Here is a 24,446-nt window from a genome sequence, read left to right on the forward strand (position 1 = left end):
ACAATGCACTGCGTCCACGACCAGCACTGTTGTCTCTAGACACAGAGCCTGCTTGCCCTCTTTTATCGGCTCGCGCCTGTCTGCCTCTCCTTGCTGGCCTTCCAGACATGGTAATGGCCTGAAGGGAGTTGGGTAAAAAAAGCAGTTGGGTAGTGTATATTGTGCGTGCTAGAGGCACACAACACCCACTAACTCCTGCAGATGCCTTTATTATAGAACACCAGAGATAAAGGGGTATATACAGATGTATACTGTGCTGTGCTGGAGGCACACACAACTTCCAATAACTCCTGCAGATGGCAAGTGGTCTCAAATAGAGAAGAGCTATGTAGGTGGATATAGCGGTATGTACTGGGTACAGAGCACGCAGACAGCACGCACTATCTCCTAACACTACTGACTGCAAGCTCTATTATAAAAGATAGATCACTAGCTATATAGGTGAGGTGAATATAGCGGTGTATACTGTGGTCAGGGCACGCAGACAACAACCACTACACAACAGCAAGATCAAAAATCGTCCAAAAACGATCGGTGTGTACTGTGTTGAAGGTACACAGAACACCCACTAACTCCTGCAGATGCCTTTATTATAGAACACCAGAGATAAAGGGGTATATACAGATGCATACTGTGCTGTGCTGGAAGCACACACAACTTCCAATAACTCCTGCAGATGGCAAGTGGGCTCAAATAGAGAACAGCTATGTAGGTGAATATAGCGGTGTATACTGCGGTCAGGGCACGCAGACAATAACCACTACACAACAGCAAGATCGAAAATTGTCCGAAAACGATCGGTGTGTACTGTGTTGAAGGTACACAGAACACCCACTGCTTCAGATGCCAACACACTACACAAGGCCGCCGCACTGGCGGCCTTATATAGTGTGGGGCGTGCACTACACAGCCTGAGCTATGATTGGCCACAGGCATCCTGCCTGTGGCCAATCATGGCTCTCCTCGCTGCTGGCGCTGCGATTGGCCAAGCATGCGGGGTCACAGTGCATGCTTGGCCAATCATGAGCCAGCAATGCACTGCGCCATCGCAGTGCATTGTGGGCCGTGAGCGCCACACGAATTTGGCGCGAACGGACCAAAATGTTCGGACTTCGCCGAACGGACGAACAGCCAATGTTCGAGTCGAACGTATGTTCGACTCGAACACGAAGCTCATCCCTATTGATCACCAATCAGATTCCATTTAGGTTTCTCTGTTTGTCTTATTTTGCTTGGAGGGGGTATTAGGAGAATGGGCCTCAGTATTTGGAATACTGGTTATGCTTTATATTTAGGTCTCTTAGGGGTCATGCTCAGAAACCAGTCATCAAATATATTGAGAATTGGTGGCTGATTCCTTTTCCTTCTGTTTCCCACCTGGGGTCCAGGGCCCAGTAAGTTTTACAACAGTGCAGCCATTTACTTAAGCTAGCATCTTCTGCATCCTCCATGGTTATCTAATAATAGTGTTGTGCCTATTACTATTTTTCAGAATAGGACCCTTTGATCATTTTTTTGTGCTATCAGTGCTGCATATTAGTGCCTCCTCATCAGTGCCACCCCATCAGTGACGTGTCATCAGTGCCGCCTCATCATTGCCCATCAGTGAAGGAGAAAAATTACTTATTTACAAAATTTTAAAATAGAAACTAAGAAAAACTTTTTTTCTTCAAATTTTTTTTTTTTTATAGCAAAAAATAAAAACCCCAGTGGTCATAAAATACAAGCTAAAGAAAGCTCTATCTGTTTAAAAAAAATATATAAAAAACATTGTTTGGGTACAGTGTTGCATGACCATGCAATTGTGATTCAAATTGCAACAGAGCTGAAAGCAGAAAATTGGCCTGGGCAGGATGGGGGGGGGGGGGGGCCGGGGGGAGAGTTCCCGGTAGGCAATCGGTTAAACTATAACTATAGCCATGCTGCTTTTATATTTATGATACATCTCAGCTACTGGTACAATTATCACACTTTTACATTTACGTAAGAAAGAGAGGTGAGAGTAATATAGAAAACCATTCTTCTGATTGCAAGCTGTTTGGGGAAGCAAATCCTTTGCAGCTTCTTTTCTTTCATTTTAGTTTGTGGGAGATTTGAGGACAGCAGTAATTTATTTTGCTGTGAGGTTTTCCTTTATAAGACTGGGTTCACAAATGAGAACGCAGCACCTCACAGCAGGAGTCCGGTGCGTTTTTGTTCACCATTTCAGGTCCGGTTTCAACCCAAACTTTGGCTGAATTCGGACCTGAAATGGACCAAAAGATACACAGTGTTCCTGTGCAAATCGCACCTGAGCCGCTGTGGAGATATGTGAACCCGCTCCAGAGCCGCTCACAATCTCCTTCTGTGCGAACTGGATGCAAGGAAAACCCACATCCAATTGGGGGGGGGGGGGATTTTGGTGATTCAATCTATCTCTCGAATATATTGGCACATATATTGGCATTTATTTTATACTGATTCTGACTTTTCATATTCAGGGCGCTTTGAGCTCAGCATTTAGCTGTTACTGACTATCTGTTCTTGGAGCCACCTTTTGCTTGAAGAACTCTACTGCATTATGAGAAAGAAAAAAACAAGCCTGGGAAAAGTGTGCACCTAAATCCCCTCGCATAGTATGACTTACTTTCCTCATAGTAAGAAGAAAAGTTAGGCATACCCCAGTTAGTCCTATTCTCCATGATTATTACTGTCATGTCACTGGCCAGGTTACACGGCTGTATCCTCTGTGTTCTCCTAATTCCTGCAGTTATACACCTGCCTGTGTCCTGTGCAGTGGTGTTGCTAGGGGGGGCGGTCCGCACCAGGACGACAGCCACCAGAGGGGTGATACCATCCTGGGGGCAGCGAAAAGCCCTGGTTCCCTTTGACAGTTTTTTTTTCCCAGCAGGAACACCTCTGGCACCATGGCCGAACTGGCCTGCCCTGTGTGTGTGTGAGGGTTTTTTCCCTTTTCCTCTGTCTCTCACTGTGCTGCTCAGCTTTGCCCTGTCACTATTCACCCCAACTGCACGGCTGCTGCTCACTGACTGCACTGCATACAGACATTCCTTGGACTTCCAGCTGCTGCCCGGCTGTACCTGAGGCTGAGCCCTCCCCCCACCCTAAGCTGGTGCAGTAACAGGCAGGGGGTGATGTATTGCGATGGCAGTGCCAGGTGTCCTCCGCTGCCTGAGCCGGTGAGTTGTTGTGATAAGAGAGAGGATGGTGTCCACCACCAAGTTACACCTGTGCTGCCCTGAGCTGGTATGATAACAGGGAGGGATATCTTATGTTTGTGTCTGGCGCCCTGTGCTCCTCTGATAACAGGGTGTTGGACACAGCTATAGTATATAATTTAGGTATGGGGGGGGGTGGCTGCTATACAGCCCAAGTATAGTAGCTGGGCTGTCCTGACTACTGAGTTGTCCACAGCCCAGTGGCCCACACACCTAGGGCTGGGGGGGGGTTGCAGGGTGTCATTAGTCTTGCCGAGGGCATGCAGGTAACTAAAACAGGATCAGAGAATGGACTCACTGGGGCAGCAGCTACACCCATGTCCTCCTCCTTTGCTGTCCTCATGCCCGCCTCCTCCACCTCCCCAGCTGTCCTCATCCCCACCTCCCCATCTGTCCTCGTGCCCACCTCCCCAGCTGTCCTTGTGCCTGCCTCCTCAGTGGTCCTCATGCCCACTTCCTCCACCTCCCCAGCTGTCCTCATGCCCGCCTCCTCCACCTCCCCAGTTGTCCTCGAGCCCACTTCCTACATGGTCCACATGCCCGTCTCCTCCACCTCCCCAGCTGTCCTCGTGCTCGCCTCTTCCACCTCCCCAGTTGTCCTCGTGCCCGCTTCCTCCATGGTCCTCATGCCTGCCTCCTCCACCCCCCAGCTGTCCTAATGCCCACCTCCTCCATGGTCCTCATGCCCACCTTCTCCACCTCCTCCAGCTGTACTCGTACCCACCTCACCCAACTCCCCAGTTGTCCTCCTGCCCGCTTCCCCCATGGTCCTCATACCCACCACCTCCACCTCCCCAGCTGTCCTCATGCCCACCTCCCCAGCTGTAATTGTACCTGCCTCCTCAGTGGTCCTCATGCCCGCCTCCTCCACCTCCCCAGCTGTCCTCATGCCCACCTCCCCAGCTGTCCTTGTGCCTGCCTCCTCCACCTCCCCAGCTGTCCTTGTGCCTGCACCCTCAGTGGTCCTCATGCCCACCTCCTCCACCTCCCCAGCTGTCCTCATGCCCGCCTCCTCCACCTCCCCAGTTGTCCTCGAGCCCACTTCCTCCATGGTCCACATGCCCGTCTCCTCCACCTCCCCAGCTGTCCTCGTGCTCGCCTCTTCCACCTCCCCAGTTGTCCTCGTGCCCGCTTCCTCCACCCCCCAGCTGTCCTAATGCCCACCTCCTCAGGTGTCCTCATGCCCACCTCTTCCACCTCCCCAGCTGTCCTCATGCCCGCCTCCTCCACCTCCCCAGTTGTCCTCGAGCCCACTTCCTCCATGGTCCACATGCCCGTCTCCTCCACCCCCCCAGCTGTCCTCGTGCTCGCCTCTTCCACCTCCCCAGTTGTCCTCGTGCCCACTTCCTCCATGGTCCTCATGCCTGCCTCCTCCACCCCCCAGCTGTCCTAATGCCCACCTCCTCCATGGTCCTCATGCCCACCTTCTCCACCTCCTCCAGCTGTACTCGTACCCACCTCACCCACCTCCCCAGTTGTCCTCTTGCCCGCTTCCCCCATGGTCCTCATACCCACCACCTCCACCTCCCCAGCTGTCCTCATGCCCACCTCCCCAGCTGTAATTGTGCCTGCCTCCTCAGTGGTCCTCATGCCCGCCTCCTCCACCTCCCCAGCTGTCCTCATGCCCACCTCCCCAGCTGTCCTTGTGCCTGCCTCCTCCACCTCCCCAGCTGTCCTTGTGCCTGCACCCTCAGTGGTCCTCATGTCCACCTCCTCCACCTCCCTAGCTGTCCTCATGCCCGCCTCCTCCACCTCCCCAGTTGTCCTCGAGCCCACTTCCTCCATGGTCCACATGCCCGTCTCCTCCACCTCCCCAGCTGTCCTCGTGCTCGCCTCTTCCACCTCCCCAGTTGTCCTCGTGCCCGCTTCCTCCATGGTCCTCCTGCCTGCCTCCTCCACCCCCCAGCTGTCCTAATGCCCACCTCCTCAGTGGTCCTCATGCCCACCTCCTCCACCTCCCCAGCTGTCCTCATGCCCGCCTCCTCCACCTCCCCAGTTGTCCTCGAGCCCACTTCCACCATGGTCCACATGCCCGTCTCCTCCACCTCCCCAGCTGTCCTCGTGCTCGCCTCTTCCACCTCCCCAGTTGTCCTCGTGCCCGCTTCCTCCATGGTCCTCATGCCTGCCTCCTCCACCCCCCAGCTGTCCTAATGCCCACCTCCTCCATGGTCCTCATGCCCACCTTCTCCACCTCCTCCAGCTGTACTCGTACCCACCTCACCCACCTCCCCAGTTGTCCTCTTGCCCGCTTCCCCCATGGTCCTCATACCCACCACCTCCACCTCCCCAGCTGTCCTCATGCCCACCTCCCCAGCTGTAATTGTGCCTGCCTCCTCTATGGTCCTCATGCCCGATTCCTCCACCTCCCCAGCTGTCTTCATGTCCACCTCCCCAGCTGTCCTTGTGCCTGCCTCCTTCACCTCTCCAGCTGTCCTCATTCCTGCTTCCTCAGTGGTCCTCATGCCCGCCTCCTCCACCTCCCCAGCTGTCCTCATGCCCACCTCCCCAGCTGTCCTTGTGCCTGCCTCCTCCACCACCCCAGCTGTACTCTTGCCTGCTTCTTCCATGGTCCTCATGCCCGTCTCCTCCACCTCCCCAGCTGTCCTTGTGCCCACCTCCCCATCTGTCCTCATGCTCTCCTCTCCCACCTCCTCAGTTGTCCTCGTGCCCACTTCCTCTATGGTCCTCATGCCCGCTTCCTCCACCTCCCCAGCTGTCCTCATGTCCACCTCCCCAGCTGTCCTTGTGCCTGCCTCCTCCACCTCCCCAGCTGTCCTCATTCCTGCTTCCACTGTGGTCCTCATGCCTACCTCCTCCCCCAACTGTCCTCATGCCCGTCTCCTCCACCTCCCCAGCTGTCCTTGTGCCCACCTCCCCATCTGTCCTCATGCTCTCCTCTCCCACCTCCTCAGTTGTCCTCGTGCCCACTTCCTCTATGGTCCTCATGCCCGCCTCCTCCACCTCCCCAGTTGTCCTCGAGCCCACTTCCTCCATGGTCCACATGCCCGTCTCCTCCACCTCCCCAGCTGTCCTCGTGCTCGCCTCTTCCACCTCCCCAGTTGTCCTCGTGCCCGCTTCCTCCATGGTCCTCATGCCTGCCTCCTCCACCCCCCAGCTGTCCTAATGCCCACCTCCTCCATGGTCCTCATGCCCACCTTCTCCACCTCCTCCAGCTGTACTCGTACCCACCTCACCCACCTCCCCAGTTGTCCTCTTGCCCGCTTCCCCCATGGTCCTCATACCCACCACCTCCACCTCCCCAGCTGTCCTCATGCCCACCTCCCCAGCTGTAATTGTGCCTGCCTCCTCAGTGGTCCTCATGCCCGCCTCCTCCACCTCCCCAGCTGTCCTCATGCCCACCTCCCCAGCTGTCCTTGTGCCTGCCTCCTCCACCTCCCCAGCTGTCCTTGTGCTTGCACCCTCAGTGGTCCTCGTGCCCACCTCCTTCACCTCCCCAGCTGTACTCATGCCTGCTTCTTCCATGGTCCTCGTGCCTGTCTCCTCCACCTCCCCAGCTGTCCTTGTGCCCACCTCCCCAGTTGTCCTCGTGCCCACTTCCTCTATGGTCCTCATGCCCGATTCCTCCACCTCCCCAGCTGTCTTCATGTCCACCTCCCCAGCTGTCCTTGTGCCTGCCTCCTTCACCTCTCCAGCTGTCCTCATTCCTGCTTCCTCAGTGGTCCTCATGCCCGCCTCCTCCACCTCCCCAGCTGTCCTCATGCCCACCTCCCCAGCTGTCCTTGTGCCTGCCTCCTCCACCACCCCAGCTGTACTCTTGCCTGCTTCTTCCATGGTCCTCATGCCCGTCTCCTCCACCTCCCCAGCTGTCCTTGTGCCCACCTCCCCATCTGTCCTCATGCTCTCCTCTCCCACCTCCTCAGTTGTCCTCGTGCCCACTTCCTCTATGGTCCTCATGCCCGCTTCCTCCACCTCCCCAGCTGTCCTCATGTCCACCTCCCCAGCTGTCCTTGTGCCTGCCTCCTCCACCTCCCCAGCTGTCCTCATTCCTGCTTCCACTGTGGTCCTCATGCCTACCTCCTCCCCCAACTGTCCTCGTGCCCACCTCCTCCACCTCCCCAGCTGTCCTCGTGCCCACTTCCTCTGTGGTCCTCATGCCCGCCTCCTCCACTTCCCCAGCTGTCCTCATGCCCACCTCTCCAGCTGTCCTTGTGCCGGCCTCCTCCACCTCCCCAGCTGTCCTTGTGCCCACTTCCCCAGCTGTCCTCATGCTCGCCTCTCCCACCTCCCCAGTTGTCCTTGTGCCTGCTTCCCTCATGGTCCTCATACCCCCCTCCCCAGCTGTCCTTGTGCCTGCCTCCTCCACCTCCACCTGGATGTCCTTCACAGCTGCTGCTTTCTCTGGAGAGTTAATCAGAGCCCCAGCCCTGTGTAGGGCTTCTCATGTACCCCAGCCAGTCTAATGGGGAAGTCAGCAGCCAAAGCTGTGCCCCCTAGGCAGCAGTTCACCCTAGACAGCTGCCTAGTAGGAGTGCCAGCCCTACCCACAACCACATCTTGCACCCATTAGATCTGTCCTGCAAGCAGCAGGTCACAGCAGCAACTTGCCATCTTCCCTGGCTGTCCACGGTCCAGTAAGCAACACACCTTGACAGCAGCCTGGTCACAGCATCTTGCTATCTTCCCTGCTGCAATCAGATCCCATATAGCAACCAACACACAGTGTCAGCAAATCAGTTCCAAAATCCAAATCAAATCATTAATGCCCATGATGCCATTGTCTACTCTCCCCAGGGACATTTTCGATCCAGAGATCGCCATAACGGCATTACTATTGCCAATATATGCAGTGTTATATGGGAAAAAAATATATTGGGGGGCGACACCATGTCTTACCACACCAGGTGACACCAACGCTAGTGACTCCACTGGTCCTGTGTCTTCTCTACAGTCTGCTCTTGTCTGGCTTATTAAACCTCTCCTGCTGCCGGACAATGTTTCTATGTCTCTAGAATTTCAGTCTCCTAATTCTCATTGAGTGTTTGATAGACCCTGTCCAGCAATAGGACAATTTTATATAATGCAGAACAGGAACATTATCAGAAAACCTATGTTCTATTACTACCCTCCATCAAATCAAGCCTATTACTACTGGATGGAAATCATGTGTTATTACTACAACTACCTGTAAAATGGGATTTATGATCAGGATCCCCCACATATACTTCAATAGGACTCGCTGTAATGTTCAGGGTTTGCAGATTTCAGACAGGATATCCTGACCATGAATCCAGACAGAATCACTCATCCCTACTAGTCAGTACTAGGGATGGTCCCGATGTTTGACTCGAACATTGGGTGTTCGCCTGTTTGCAGAATAGCGAACAATTTGGGGTGTTTGCGGCAAATTCTAAAGCCTCGGAACACCCTTTAAAAGTCTATGGGAGAAATCAAAAGTGCTAATTTTAAAGGCTTATATGCAAGTTATTGTCCTAAAAAGTGTCTGGGGACAGGTGTCCTGCCCCAGGGGACAAGAAAGTTTTAAAAACTGATTTTTTTTGGGAGCAGTGATTTTAATGTGAAACAATAAAAGTGAAATATTCATTTAAATTTCGTACCTGGGGGGTGTCTATAGTATGCCTGTAAAGTGGCACATGTTTCCCGTGTTTACAACAGTCCGAGAGCAAAATTACATTTCTAAAGGAAAAAAAAAGTCATTTAAAAGTACTCGCCGGCTATAATGAATTGTCGGTCAGGCAATACACATAAAAGTTCATTGATAAAAACGGTCTGGGATTCCCCCACAGGGGAACCCCAAAGCAAAATTAAAAAAAAAAAAACGCATGGGGGTCTCCCCAAATTCCATACCAGGCCCTTCAGGTCTGGTATGGATATTAAGGGGAACACCACGCCAAAATTAAAAAAAAAATGGTGTGGGGTCCCCCCAAAAATCCATACCAGACCCTTATCCAAGCACGCAACCTGGCAGGCCGCAGGAGAAGAGGGGGGATGAGAGAGTGCCCCCCCTGAACCATACCAGGCCACATGCCCTCAACATTGGGAGGGTGCTTTGGGGTAGCGGCCCCCCAAAGCACCTTGTCCCCATGTTGATAGGGAGAAGGGCTTCATTCCCACTACCCTTGCCCGGTGGTTGTGGGGGTCTGCGGGTGGGGGACTTATCAGAATTTGGAAGCCCCCTTTAACAAGGGGACCCCCAGATCCCGACCCCCCATGTGAAATGGTAACGGGTACAAATGTACCCCTACCATTTCACAAAAAATTTGTGAAAATGGTAAAAAAAATACAAGACACACCTTGGGACAAGTCTTTAAATTAAAAAAATAGAAAAAATTAAAATAAAACTGTCCCACGAAGTCTTCATCTTCTTCTCGTGCTCCGACGGACCAAAAAAAAGTCGCAAGCCGCCTACAATCTTCCTCCATGGGATGCACCCGCCATAATGATGGGCCTCTCAGGTGACAGTTCTTTTATAACTGAGGGCGGGGCCACATGATGACATCACTGGGTGACTCCGTCCCCTATGACACTATGAGAAATGTTTACATTTTTTTAATAAAGGACTTGTCCCAAGGCGTGTATTGTCTTTTGTTTACCAATTTCCCATTTTTTTTAAATGGTAGGGGTAGACCAGAACCTGAAGGATCTGATATGGATTTTGGAGGGGACCCCCACGGCATTTTTTTTTTTTTTTTTTTTGGCATGGTGTTCCCCTTAATATCCATACCAGACCTGATGGGCCTGGTATTGAATTTGGGGAATCCCCATTTTTTTTTTTTTCAATTTTGGTTTGGGGTTCCACTGTGGGGAAATACCATGCCGTTTTTATCAATGAACTTACTATGTGTATTGCCTGAACGACAATTCATTATAGCCGCGAGTACTTTTAAATTACTTTTTTTCCTTTAGAAATGTAATTTTGCTGTCAGACTGTTCTAAACACGGGAAACATGTGCCACTTTACAGACATACTATAGACACCCCCCAGGTATGAAATTTAAAGGAATATTACGCTTTTATTGTTTCACTTTAAAGAGGAAGTAAAGTCAAATAAAAAAATTAAAAAAAACAATTACACCCTGCAAGGCAAAGGCATAATGAGCTAGTATGCATAGCATATTAGCTCATTATGAATTACTTACCTGAGATTGAAGCCCCCGCAGCGGTCCTCGGCCACCTCCTCAGTCGCCGCCATGATACCCAGAGCAACTTCCGGGTATTGCAGCTCCAGCGCTATGACTGGCCGGAGCCGCTATTACATCACTCCGGCACATGCGCGCAGCGGCCGTCACTGACGGCATGTTCGGCTTCACTTGCAGCGCGCTCAGTGCACCTGCGCCGTAGACATCGGTGCCCGGTTTTTGGAAAATATCTCCTTACCCATGTAGGTTAAGGAGATATTTCTTGGACTAGATTAAGGCTTACCTGTAGGTCAAAGTGGTCTGTAAGGGTTTACAACCACTTTAAGCATTATTAAAATCACTGCTCCTGAAAAAACGGCCGTTTTTAAAACTTTTTTTGCATTGATACATGTCCCCTGGGGCAGGACCCAGGTCCCCAAACACCTTTTAAGACAATAACTTGCATATAAGCCTTTAAAATTAGCACTTTAGATTTTTCATGTCCCATAGACTTTAACAGTGTTCTTGTTATCTAACAATTTTTTTGCCTGTTCACATGTTCTGGTGCGAACCGAATGGGGGGGAGGGGGTGGGGGTGTTCAGCCCATCCCTAGTCCGTACATATCTCATGGTCTAAGTAATATATACACCATACAAGAAACATTGTCTGGTAGATGGAGACATCTGGGCCTTGTTTTATTGGGTGCGAAATGTGATCACTCAGTCTCTATGGGCCAAATAACCTTCATTGTATTTTTATATCATCCAATTAACAATCCAAACCAATATAGACATAAAGTCTGATCTCTGATAGTCAGTGTGGGGGGGGGGGGGGGGGGTAAAAGCCAATAACAGTAAGTGACCTGAAGGACTATGATGAGAACTTCCAATGTAACCTGGCAATCAGAAGTCTGTCTTTGTATAACTTTCATCTTCGTAACTTGTCTGGATCCCTTACATAGAAGATTTATACCAGAATACTGCAGAATATTATATCATTTATAGGATAATTCTCACCTCAGCCACTGCAGAGTACAGCCAGGATCTCTGAGCCCCTCACATAGAAGTTTTATTCCTGAATCTTCCAGATTATTATGTGATAAATCCAATCTGGTGAGGGATCGATTATTGATAAGAATGGAACGGAGATCACCATAGCAGGAGGAAGTCACACCACATCTATCCAACCTGCAGAGACAAATACAGACACATGATAGTATATTATGGATATAACTAAAAACTCTTAGGGAGCGATCATCACAAAACTAATAGAAAAGGTAAAAGGAAGAAGACAATGGGGTCCCATCACCAAGGTGAGAAAAGTCAGTAGAATCCACGTATGATGATCCATGGAAGGGGAGGGTGTAAATATCTCCAGCAGTCCAGTCACTCGGTAGAAAGGGTGTCTCTGGAGTAGAATGTCCCCCGTATCATTATTGAGAATACACAGAGAAACGAGAAGCAGATATTCATCAGGAGCAGACAAGGCCTGACATAGGAGGGACTCGAGGGAAAACTTGGTTAGGAAATGACCCGTAACTTTTTGGTGCTAAAAAAAATAATGCACTGGCACTGTACTAATGACACTGGCTGGAAAGGGGTTAACAACAGGGGCTATTACATGTGTTTCCTGGGAGTGTTTTCTTACTGTGTGGAGGGGGGGGGGGTGGTTTGCCTGGGAAAACACAGAGATCTCTGTCTTTCTTACTAACAGAGTGGCAATCTGCCTTGTTTACATAGGCAGACCGCCGTTTGGTTTCTCTCTGAATGATCGCCGGGTTTCCCCAGGACATCTGGTGCGCTGGAACCACTGATTGGCAGGGATCCTGCAGCGCACGCATGTGCTGCAGAGCCAAAGAAAACAATCATGTACAGGAATGTGATTTTGCGCTTAAGGGCCGCCCTGCCGCAGTATAAGTACTGGGGCAGTCTTTGAGCTGTTAATAAAGAATAAAAATTGATGCGCTATCCATACACAATAGATATGACAAATTTCATGTGTAAATAAAGTGCAAAATAGTATAAAAAAGTGCAAAAACATTCTAATAAGTAGAATATACCATGCTTCCCCAAAAATTGTATTGTAAACAAGCCTCTCTCAGGTATGTGCTGATATTCTGCTGGCAGCTCAATATAGCCACATAGCTGAGCTCTCCACATCTTTTCAAACTCCCATTCTGAGCTCAGTCCCATAGAAGGAGGATGGTGCCGATAGAAAGAGGAAGGGACAGGCTCATTGCACAACATGCAAAAAACGGATTTTATTAACAACTTACAAGAACAAAGATAAAAACAGGCATTGAAATAATCACAGTGTCTGGCGTCCCTGCGGACAAACTGACATCACCGCTACTCCCGACCACCCAATGTATGTTTCATCCTAATGGACTTCGTCAGTAGCCCCAGTGATGAAGTCCATAAGGACGAAATGTACGTTGGGCTGTCCGTTGTAGTGGTGACGTAAGTTCATCCGCAAGGACGTCCCTGCAGTGCAATGCGAGCTGCACAGTGCATTCTGCACCCTGACTGGGCAAAGCTTTGCCCAATCAGGGTGCAGTAAAAGCTGGTTGTTAAGAAAGGGGCCGGCTGCCGTGTCCTTAACCACTTCAATACAGGACATTTATACACCCTTCCTGCCCAGACCAATTTTTAGCTTTCAGCGCTCTCACACTTTGAATGCCAATTACTCAGTCATGCTACACTGTACCCAAACAAAATCATATTATTTTTTCATACCGATAGAGCTTTCTTTTGGTGGTATATTATCACCACTGGGGGGATTTTTTTTGAGACATAAGTGAATAAAGAACAAAAATTTTTTAAAAAACTAACACTTTTTTTTTAGTTTCTATGATAAAATTTTGCAAACAAGTAATTTTTGTTCAGAAATTTGGGCAAAAATGTATACCTCTACATCTCTTTGGTAAAAATTAGACTTGTGCACAATGGAAAATTTTGTTTAGTTTCGGTTCGTTGTCATTCGTAAAATACATAATTTCGTTCTGTTATATTCGTTATGTTACGTTAATACGTTTTCGGATAATTAGTTATTATTCGTAGAGTGTCGAATTCATTCGTTCGTGTTCGTTGAAATTCGCTATTTATGTATGTATGTATAGACATTCATGATAATGATTCGTAGTTTGGAAAGTTGTTTGTTTATTGAATCTTTTAACACACACAATTACAACGTCTCTTCTCCTCGGCTCAAATACAATACAACACCCTTCTAACTCAGTTCTCAGGAATGCACTTTGCCAGTAATCCAACCTCTGACACAAAATTAATTAGCTGATTGGACTATAAGATTTACTTTGAGTTGACCTTTTGTTTCATTAGATCTTTAAAGAATTACCAAATTCATTTGAATTCATTCGAATTCATTCAAATTCATTCATTATATTTCATTCGAATTCGTTGTTATTCGTTATTTTTTTATTCAGACATTCGGATGCATCGATTCGTAGTTTGGAAAGTCGTTTGTTTATTGAATCTTTTAGCACACACAATGACAACGTCTCTTCTCCTCGGCTCAAATACAATACAACACCCTTCTAACTCAGTTCTCAGGAATGCACTTTGCCAGTAATCCATCCTCCAGCACAAAATTAATTAGCTGATTGGACTATAAGATTTACTTTGAGCTGACCTTTTGTTTCATTAGATCTTTAAAGAATTACCAAATTCATTTGAATTAATTCAAATTCATTCGTTATATTTCTTTTGTATTCGTTGTTATTCGTTATTGTTTTATTCGGACATTCGGATGCATCCGAATGTCCGAAAGATGCAAAATTCGGCCGAATTTAGATTTGTTACGAAACGAATTGCACAAGCCTAGTAAAAAATAACCCCAATTAGTGGATATTATTTCGTCTCTGTGAAAGTTATAGATTATACAAGCGATGGTGCAAATCATTGAAAATTGATCACATCTGATCACACCTGAAGAACTGATGGCCTATCTCCTTTCTTGAGGCTCTGAAATTTCAGGAAAGTACAAATACCCCCCAAATGACCCTTTTGAAAAGTAGACAGTCCAAGGTATTTAGTAAAAGGCATGGTGAGTTTTTTTGAAGTTGTAGTTTTGTCCCACAATTCTTGGGAAAATTAAGATTTTTTTTCACAAAATTTTCATAACAACAAGTTATTTCTCACACACAGCATATGCATACTTCCAATTACACCCCAAAACACATTCTGCTACTCCTCCCGAGTATGGCGATACCACATGTGTAGTACTTTTACACAGCCTGACCATACAGAGAGGTCCAACATGCAGGGAGCACTGTCAGGCATTCTTGGAGCATAAATTACACATCTAATTTCCTAACGACCTATTACACTTTTGAAGGCCCTGGGGCACCAGGACAGTGGAATTTTGATTCTAGCTGTTTGCAGAATAGTGGTAACTTCTTTCATTCTGCGTCTCCTATCAAGCGTAGCTGGTGAAATATCTGGGTAGATTTGTATCATGTGACCATCAAATACTATGTTTGGGGTGTTTCTGGAGGCACACATGATGTCCTCTTTAGTAAGAATGTCTTTCATGCACATGATGATGTCACATTGGGGTTTGTCAGGTGTTGGTTTGGGGTGAAGAACCTTGTGAATCCTGTCACATGTGAATGCAGATATTAGTTTGTCTGGTATTAGGTTGCGAAAAAGTTTGGAGACAGCGCGTGTAAGATCAGTGATCGTTTTTGGGATACCACACACTCTTATATTGTTACGTTGATTTCTATTGTCCAAATCTTCCATTTTAGCTTGCATAAAAGCAAAGCTATCTGCAAGTGTCTCATAATCTTTCCTGAGATCATTATGGGCAAGAGAAAGCATGTCATGTTTTGTTCCAAGAATATCGGTGTGGTTACCTATGTTTGCTATCTCCTGTGATAAAGCACTTGTAGTTTTGTGAAGTTCCAGCTGCATCTTGTCAGCCAACTTTTCATATATAGCTGACAGACTTTTATCTAAGTCAGCTTTGGAGAGTGGAGTACTGTACTCACTGTTTTTAGATGTTGCATGCTGTGCAGGCATGGGATTGCTGGAGGCAGCAGAGGAGCCGGCGCCATCTTAGATTTTTTTTGCCTGTAATTTCTCCATGTTGTGTTGGAAGTGGCTTTTCCATCCTTTTTTCCAGTTTGGCATGCATTGGTATGTTCCGCAGGGGTGCTGGGATGATTTGGGCTTGATCCGGGTTAAATAGCCCTGGGAAATTTGGCTTGGCAGACTGGGTCAGATGGAGCTGTGCTTAGACACGTCTGTCCCGCATCGCGCCACGCATGCGCCCCCTTATAAGATATTTCTAACACATAGCATGTATATAGCAAAAATTACACCCCAAAACACATTCTGCTACTCATCCTGAGTATGACGATACCACATGTGTGTGACTTTTACACAGCCTGGCAACATACAGAGGCCCAACATTGAAGTAGTACCTTCAGGCATTCCAGGAAAGTGGAATTACCCACAAAATGACCCCATTTTGGAAAGCAGACACCCCAACGTATATTCAAAGAGGCATGGGCTGCAGATAGGTACTCGGGTACTCTGATGGGCTGCAGACAGGTACTCGGTTACTCTGATGGCCTGGTGACAGGTACTCGGTTACTCTGATGGCCTGGTGACAGGTACTCGGTTACTCTGATGGCCTGGTGACAGATACTCAGGTACTCTGATGGCCTTGTGGTAGGTACTCGGTTACTCTGATGGCCTGGTGACAGATTCTCGGGTACTCTGATGGCCTGGTAACAGGTACTCGGGTACTCGGGTACTCTGATGGGCTACAGATAGGTACTCGGGTACTCTGATGGGCTGGTGACTGGTACTCGGGTATTCTGCTGGGTGGTGACATGTACTCAGAAGAACAGTGACAGATACTCAGATGGACTGTGACAGGTACTCAGGTACTTGGGTACTCAGATGAATTATGACAGATACTCAGGTACTCAGATGGGCTGTGACAGGTACTTCTATGGCTGTAAGCAGTAATGAGATGTTACCGCAATCTCCTTCTCACACATGATCGGGGTGCGATGAGGAGAACCCGGTAACATCTCATTACCACGGTTTGTTGACATTCTGTGACCAGCTATGCTTGGACACAGCCAATCACGTGGTAAAGAGCCAAGTACCCATCTGTAGCCCATCAGAGTACATAAGTACCTGTCACCAGCCCATCAGTGTACCCGAGTACCTGTCACCAGCCCATCAGAGTACCCGAGTACCTATCTGCAGCCCATGCCCCTTTGAATATACGTTGGGGTGGCTGCTTTCCAAAATGGGGTCATTTAGTGGGTAATTCCACTTTCCTGGTCCTCCAGAGCCTTCAAAATTATGATAGGTAGGAATGAATTGAGATGTGTAATTTATGCTCCTAGAATGCCTGAAGGTACTACTTCAATGTTGGGCCTCTGTATGTGGGCAGGCTGTGTAAAAGTCTCACACATGTGGTATTGTCATACTCGGGAAGAGTAGCAGAATGTATTTTGGGGTGTAATTTTTGCTATATACATGCTATGTGTTAGAAATATCTTGTAAATTGACAACCTTGTGTAAAAAAAAATGTGTTTTAATTCTTTATACACATTTTCCAAAAACTTCTGGAAAAAGAATGAACCGTTCAAAAGACTCATTATGTCTCACAGATTATACGTTGGGGTGTTTGCTTTCCAAAATTGGGTCATTTTTTGGGCAATTCCATTGTGTCCTGGTGCTCCAGTGCCTTCAAAAGGGTAATAGGTGGTTGAGAAATGAGATGTGTCATTTATGCTTGTAGAATGCCTGAAGGTGCTACTTCAATGTTGGGCCTTTGTATGTGGCCAGGCTGTGTAAAAGTCTCATACATGTGGTATTTGCACACGAGAAGAGTAGCAGAATGTATTTTGGGGTGTAATTTGTTGTATGCATATGCTGTGTTGGAAAAAATTGACAACTTTAAAAAAAAACATCATGCTACTTACTTAATACCTTGGAATGTCTACTTTCTAAAAAGGGGTCAGTTGGGGGGTATTTATACTTTCCTGACTTGTTAGTGTCTCAAGAAATGAGATACACCTGATGTACTGAAGGCCTGATCAGAAGTGATCAATTTTCAGTGATTGGCACCATAGTTTGTCGACTCTATAACTTTCACAAAGACCAAATAATATACACTCATTTGGGTTATTTTTACCAAAGATATGTAGCAGTATAAAATTTGGCCAAAATGTATGAAGAAAAATTACTAATTTGCTAAATTTGATGACAGAAACAAAGAAAAAGGCATTTTTTCACAAAATTACGGTCTTTTTTTATTTATAGCACAATAAAACCCCACTAGTGATTAAATACAGTACCACCAAAAGAAAGCTCTATTTGTGTGAAAAAAAGGATGCAAATTTCATATGGGTGCAGTGTTGCATGAGTAATTGTCATTCAAAGTGTGAGAGCGCTGAAAGCTGAAAATTTGTCTGGGCAGGAAGGGGGTGTAAGTGCTCAGTATTGAAGTGGTTAAGCTCCTACCACTAGAAGAGCAACCCCTCCTCGGACATCTATCCATCATTCTTATAGTGTTTTCAAAGCTTCATAAACACAAAGAAGACACATCATAAATGTCATAGAAGTTAACCACTTTCAGACCGGACCATTTTGCTGGTAAATGACCAGAGGTCTTTTTACACTTTGGCACTGCGCTGCTTTAACTGGTAATTGCGCGGTCATGCAATGTTGTACCCAAACGAAATTTGCGTCCTTTTCTTCCCACAAATAGAGCTTTCTTTTAAAGGTATTTGACTGACTCTGCGATTTTTATTTTTTGTGATATAAACGTAAAAAGACCGCAAATTTTGAAAAAAAATGATATTTTCTACTTTTTGTTATTAGAAAAATCCAATAAACTCAATTTTAGTCATACATTTAGGCCAAAATGTATTCAGCCACGTGTCTTTGGTAAAAAAAAAGTCAATAACTGTATATTTATTGGTTTGCGCAAAAGTTGTCACATCTACAAACTAAGGTACGTTTTCTGGAATTTACGCAGCTTTTAGTTTACGACTGCCTATCTCATTTCTTGAGGTGCTAAAATAGCAGGGCAGTACAAACCCCCCCCAAATGACCCCATTTTGGAAAGTAGACCCCCTAAGGAAATTGATAAGTGGCATGTTGAGCCCATTGAATATTTTATTTTTTTGCCTCAAGCGATTGAATAATGACAAAAAAATTTTTTTTTTTTTTTACACAAAGTTGTCATTAAATGATATATTGGCCATAAAATGCCAAGATGGCACAAAACCCCCACAAATGACCCCATTTTAGAAAGTAGACACCCCAAGCTATTTGCTGAGAGGCATGTTGAGTTCATGGAATATTTTATATTTTGCCACAAGTTGCGGGAAAATTACAAACTTTTTTTTTTTTTTTACACAAAGTTGTCACTAAATGATATATTGCTCACACATGCTATGGGCATATGTGAAATGACACCCCAAAATAAATTCTGCTGCTTCTCCTGAGTACGGGGATACCACATATGTGGGACTTTTTGGGAGCCTAGCCGCGTACGGGGCCCCGAAAACCAAGCACCGCCTTCAGGCTTTCTAAGGGCGTAAATTTTTGATTTCACTTCTCACTACCTATTACAGTTTTGAAGGCCATAAAATGCCAAGATGGCACAAAACCCCCACAAATGACCCCATTTTAGAAAGTAGACACCCCAAGCTATTTGCTGAGAGGCATGTTGAGTCCATGGAATATTTTATATTTTGCCACAAGTTGCGGGAAAATTACAAACTTTTTTTTTTTTTTTTTTTTACACAAAGTTGTCACTAAATGATATATTGCTCACACATGCTATGGGCATATGTGAAATGACACCCCAAAATAAATTCTGCTGCTTCTCCTGAGTACGGGGATACCACATATGTGGGACTTTTTGGGAGCCTAGCCACGTACGGGGCCCCGAAAACCAAGCACCGCCTTCAGGCTTTCTAAGGGCGTAAATTTTTGATTTCACTTCTCACTACCTATTACAGTTTTGAAGGCCATAAAATGCCAAGATGGCACAAAACCCCCACAAATGACCCCATTTTAGAAAGTAGACACCCCAAGCTATTTGCTGAGAGGCATGTTGAGTCCATGGAATATTTTATATTTTGCCACAAGTTGCGGGAAAATTACAAACTTTTTTTTTTTTTACACAAAGTTGTCACTAAATGATATATTGCTCACGCATGCCATGGGCATATGTGAAATGACACCCCAAAATAAATTCTGCTGCTTCTCCTGAGTACGGGGATACCACATATGTGGGACTTTTTGGGAGCCTAGCCGCGTACGGGGGCCCCGAAAACCAAGCACCGCCTTCAGGCTTTCTAAGGGCGTTACAGTTTTGAAGGCCATAAAATGCCAAGATGGCACAACCCCCCCCCCCCCAAATGACCCCATTTTCTAAAGTAGACACCCCTAAATTTACGGGTACACTAGTGAGACTAGGTAATAAATGGCGGGTGCCCTGAAACTATAAAAAAATAACTAACCATCCAGCGTCACCTGTAACAGTTATATGGTGATCACTGGTGAAAGGGTTAACTAGGGGGCAATCAGGGGGCTTTATGCGGTAGTATATGGGGGTCCCTGGCGCTATAAAAAGCTGCGGCGAACCTAAATACCTACCTGCCTAACTAGCGTCACCTGTGACACTAATACAGCGATCAGAAAAACGATCGCTTATTAGGCTGGGTTCACACTGGAGCGATGCGGGAACGCCACGAATCCGCGGCGGGTTCCTGCATCGCATGCCTCCCGGCGGCAGTTCACACTGCCCTATGCAAACTGCTGGGAGTGTCAGTGAAATAATGACACCCCCAGATCAGTTCGCATATCGCAGTGCGATCTGCAAACTCGGATCGCATGGTGTGAACACCCATGCGATCCGATTCTGCTGCGGACCAAAAAAAGGGTCCCGTGCGAGTTTGCGGCGGGTGCGGCGGGTGCAACGCGAATTCAGCCATACTATCTGTATGGCTGAACTCGAATCGCACAGAGATCGGATGTGATTTGCACTGCAGTGCGGTGCGAATCACATCCGTTCTCATAAACCGCTGCAATGTGAACCCAGCCTTAGTGACACTGGCGACGGGGGGTGATCACGGGGTTAAACCTTTATTGGGGGGGTTAGGGGGGTACCTTAGAACTAAAGGGGGCTAACCCTAACTGCCCTAACAGTTATTACAGTCACAAATGACACCCGCCGTGTGATCAGGGGGTTAAACCTTTATTAGGTAATAAATGGCGGGTGCCCTGAAACTATAAAAAAATAACTAACCAACCAGCGTCACCTGTAACAGTTATATGGGGATCACTGGTGAAAGGGTTAACTAGGGGGCAATCAGGGGGCTTTATGCGGTAGTATATGGGGGTCCCTGGCGCTATAAAAAGCTGCGGCGAACCTAAATACCTACCTGCCTAACTAGCGTCACCTGTGACACTAATACAGCGATCAGAAAAATGATCGCTTATTAGGCTGGGTTCACACTGGAGTGATGCGGGAACGCCACGAATCCGCGGCGGGTTCCCGCATCGCATGCCTCCCGGCGGCAGTTCACACTGCCCTATGCAAACTGCTAGGAGTGTCAGTGAAATGTTAATGACACCCCCAGATCAGTTCGCATATCGCAGTGCGATCTGCAAACTCGGATCGCATGGTGTGAACACCCATGCGATCCGATTCTGCTGCGGACCAAAAAAAGGGTCCCGTGCGAATTTGCGGCGGGTGCGGCGGGTGCGGCGAATGGCTGAACTCGATTCGCAGAGATCGGATGTGATTTGCACTGCAGTGCGGTGCGAATCACATCCGTTCTCATAAACCGCTGCAATGTGAACCCAGCCTTAGTGACACTGGCGACGGGGGGTGATCACGGGGTTAAACCTTTATTGGGGGGGTTAGGGGGGCACATTAGAACTAAAGGGGGCTAACCCTAACTGCCCTAACAGTTATTACAGTCACAAATGACACCAATGCAAAAAAAAAAAAAAAAATGCATTGGTGTCACTGTGACTGGGGGGGCAGGGGTAATTGGGGGGGTGATCGGGGGGTAAAGGGGGGGTGTGAGTGTGCCTGGCATGTTCTACTGTGTAGTGTAGTGTTTGTGCAACTCACCGATGCTCTCTCCTCGGTGCCGGAACAAAAAATACCGACACGGAGGAGAGATTACATCACTTCCTCTCCTGTGTTTACATTACAGGAGAGGAAGTGATGCAATGCTTCACTCCCATTCGTCAGGAGCGATCGGGAGGGGGTGGCCATGAATGAATGGCCGCCTCCTCATCACCGATCGCTCCTGCACGGATACCGACCGCCGCTGGCACCGGGCGGGGGCCCGATCGGGCCCCCGACCCGCGGGAAGGCAGGGACGTACATTTACGCCCATATGCCTGCCCGTGCCATGCTGTCGACGTACATCGTCGTGCGGCGGTCGGGAAGTGGTTAATGAGCATTGCTTCCTTCTACATAATTATCACACGTGTGAGCGAGTCCTAAGGGTTTATATCAAATCCTTTTTACTGCTTGTTAGAAATATGGATGTTCATTGTACATAGCCTGGTCACTGTTCTACTATAAGGGGAACCCCAAATCCCATGGATGAGATTACAAAGAAAAAGATTCCCTCAGAGAGAGGAGAAGACATGAGAAGAGGACAGGTGATGGAAGATTCTACATGGGTGAGGAGATAGAAAGAAACACGGGAGACGGGAACAATAACAAGACCTCACATTTCCCCATCCCTGCAGAATCACAGATTTATCTTACTCTAAGTCCTGAATATTACTCTCCGGGTTAATCAGAAAGGAAAGCGTATCAGACTTCCTGTTACATCCTGGAGCATTGGACCTTTCTTCATCTTCTGCTTTGTCCTCTCCCTGACAATCTTTACTGGAAATAGTACATTCCCGAAATCTAAAACACAATAATGAAATAATAATTACCACCAAGAATGTATGACCTCAGACAACAAGAATAGCAATGTAACACCCAACATTTCCCTTCCACGTGTCTCCCTTCCCTCTGGCTCTACAGTCTCATGGTGGACCTGATGAGGACTTTTCATTGGTGACTTTGAGCGGCCTGTGAAGTCACACTCCAGAAAAAACGTATTCCTCCGCTGATGTCAGTCTGGGGGGGGGGGGGTGAGGAGGAGGAGGGGAGAGAGGCGGTGCATCACGTGACCGCTGATTGGTGCTCACAGATAAGGTATATACGGCTTTTTTTTATACAAAGATTAGATTATGTTAGAAGACAGAGCATATTAATTATATAAATATATAGTTATTGATATATACAGTATTTATTGGCGTATAACACTCACTTTTTCACCATGAAATCGGGGTGCAAATAGCGTGTGCGTGTTATACGCCAATAAAAATTTTTTTGTTTTTTCCTGAAACTTCCCTCTTAAAATGAATGCGCGTGTTATACACCTGTGCGTGTTATAAGCCGATAAATACGGTAATTTTATAGTTATTAAAGCAACAGTAGGGGGGTAGGGGGGCAAGGAGGCAGGGTTGGGCCTGACATGGGAGCCGACAGCTCAATGAGGAGAGACAGCAGGGCTGTGGATGTCTAAGACATGTAAATTGACCACAGTGTCAGGGCTCAGCAGCCCTGACACCATGGTCAGTTTACATAGAGGAGGAGAGAAACTGGCAGGATCAGCCAGATTTTTTTTAGATTACAGGGGTCCAAATGACACAGCACAAGCACTGTGTCATATAACATGCTTTAAATGAGCAGGGTCCATTTTTTTTTTTTGTGGGGGGGGTTAACATATGCTTTAAATAGTATATGCAATCCAACACAAATAGCTTAACTACTTGCCAACCAGCCGCCGTCATTATGCGGCTGCAGGTCGGCACGATCCCTCCAGCCGTCGTAGCTGTACGTCTGCTCCTTTAAGCAGGATAGCAGGCCCGCATGCGCCCGCTACACTGGGTTCGCGGGCACGAGAGGCAGAACAGTCATGTTGTGTGTAAAAAACACACAAATCCCTGTTCTATTCCGTGCGGAGATGAGTGTCAGGTCACCTGAGACCCAGGTGACAGATGCACTCCGTAGGAGTCGGAAGTGCACCGCTAGGTAGTGGACCTTAGGACTGACTGCTGCAGATTGTACCCAGGGAGATTCAGGACACAGGTCTACTGGATCACTAACACAGATCTCAGTAGGAGCTAGAGCATAGATTCCCCAGGGCGCGGAGTCTAAGAGCCAGCAGGTGTTCACCAGAGCCTCCAGTGGTGAGGATGGACTTGGCTGCAGTCTGGCTCCAGGTCGCGGCCCCTAGGGTCTTACAGCTCACACTCACAGTAGACTACAGGAGAAGGAAGCAGCAGGCTGGAACAACAAGAATAGTAAGGGGATAAGGCAGAGGTCAGGGCAACTAGCAGACAGGAACAACAGAGTACACGCCAAAGGTTCAGGGTCTCAGGCAGACAGGGATGGTCAGGGACATGCCAAAAGGTCAAGGTCACAAGCAGACAGGAATCGTTGAGAACACGCCAAGGTCGGTAACAGAGTCAAACATAGAGCACACGGCAAGCAGGAACCAGGAAGCCAAACACACAATGGATACACAATGGTTGATCAGCACTGATGGCCTGCAGTGCACAGGTTAATATAGGGTTCCCTGATAGGGCCTGGGGTGGAGCCATGCTTAGAGGAGAGGTTATAAAAACCACCAGGTGGAAGTGGCTGGCCTCTTACTCTGAACACATGAGGGGAGGTAAGCAACCAGAGGAAGATCACTGCATAACCATGACAATGAGAGGCAGATCGTGAGTTCCTACTAGCTAGGAACCACGATCTGTCATTTCCTCCAGTCACTCCCATCCCCCTAAAGTTAGAACACACACTAGGGAATGCATTTAACCCCTAGACCCCCCCCTAGTGTTAACCCTTTCCCTGTCAGTGACATTTATACAGTAATCAGTTCATTTTTATAGCACTAATCGCTGTATAGTTGTCAATGGTCCCAAAAACGTGTCAAAAGTGTTCGATCTGTCCGTCATAATGTCGCAATCCTGATAAAAATCTCAAAACCACAGAGGTGATCAAATAGCACCAAAAGAAAGCTCTATTTGTGGGGGAAAAAAG

The 24,446-nt window shown here is 47.5% G+C and overlaps 1 protein-coding gene across 2 annotated transcripts in view; it reads right to left on the minus strand.

The window, feature by feature from the left end:
* Positions 1-24,446, minus strand: part of LOC143961812 (NACHT, LRR and PYD domains-containing protein 3-like) — a 117,535-nt gene that overhangs the window by 34,542 nt on the left and 58,547 nt on the right. For both annotated transcript variants that reach the window (XM_077471142.1, XM_077471143.1), the window contains exons 6-7: positions 22,110-22,256; positions 11,333-11,503 (exon numbers count right to left, since the gene is read on the minus strand). In XM_077471142.1, coding sequence (XP_077327268.1) covers positions 11,333-11,503; positions 22,110-22,256 — 318 coding nt within the window. The remainder of the gene's footprint in view (positions 1-11,332; positions 11,504-22,109; positions 22,257-24,446) is intronic.

The sequence above is a fragment of the Lithobates pipiens genome, unplaced genomic scaffold (genome assembly GCF_037356315.1).
Source record: "Lithobates pipiens isolate NorthernLeopardFrog02 unplaced genomic scaffold, aLitPip1_a1.2 Scaffold_8, whole genome shotgun sequence".
In the NCBI taxonomy this organism is placed as follows: domain Eukaryota; kingdom Metazoa; phylum Chordata; class Amphibia; order Anura; family Ranidae; genus Lithobates; species Lithobates pipiens.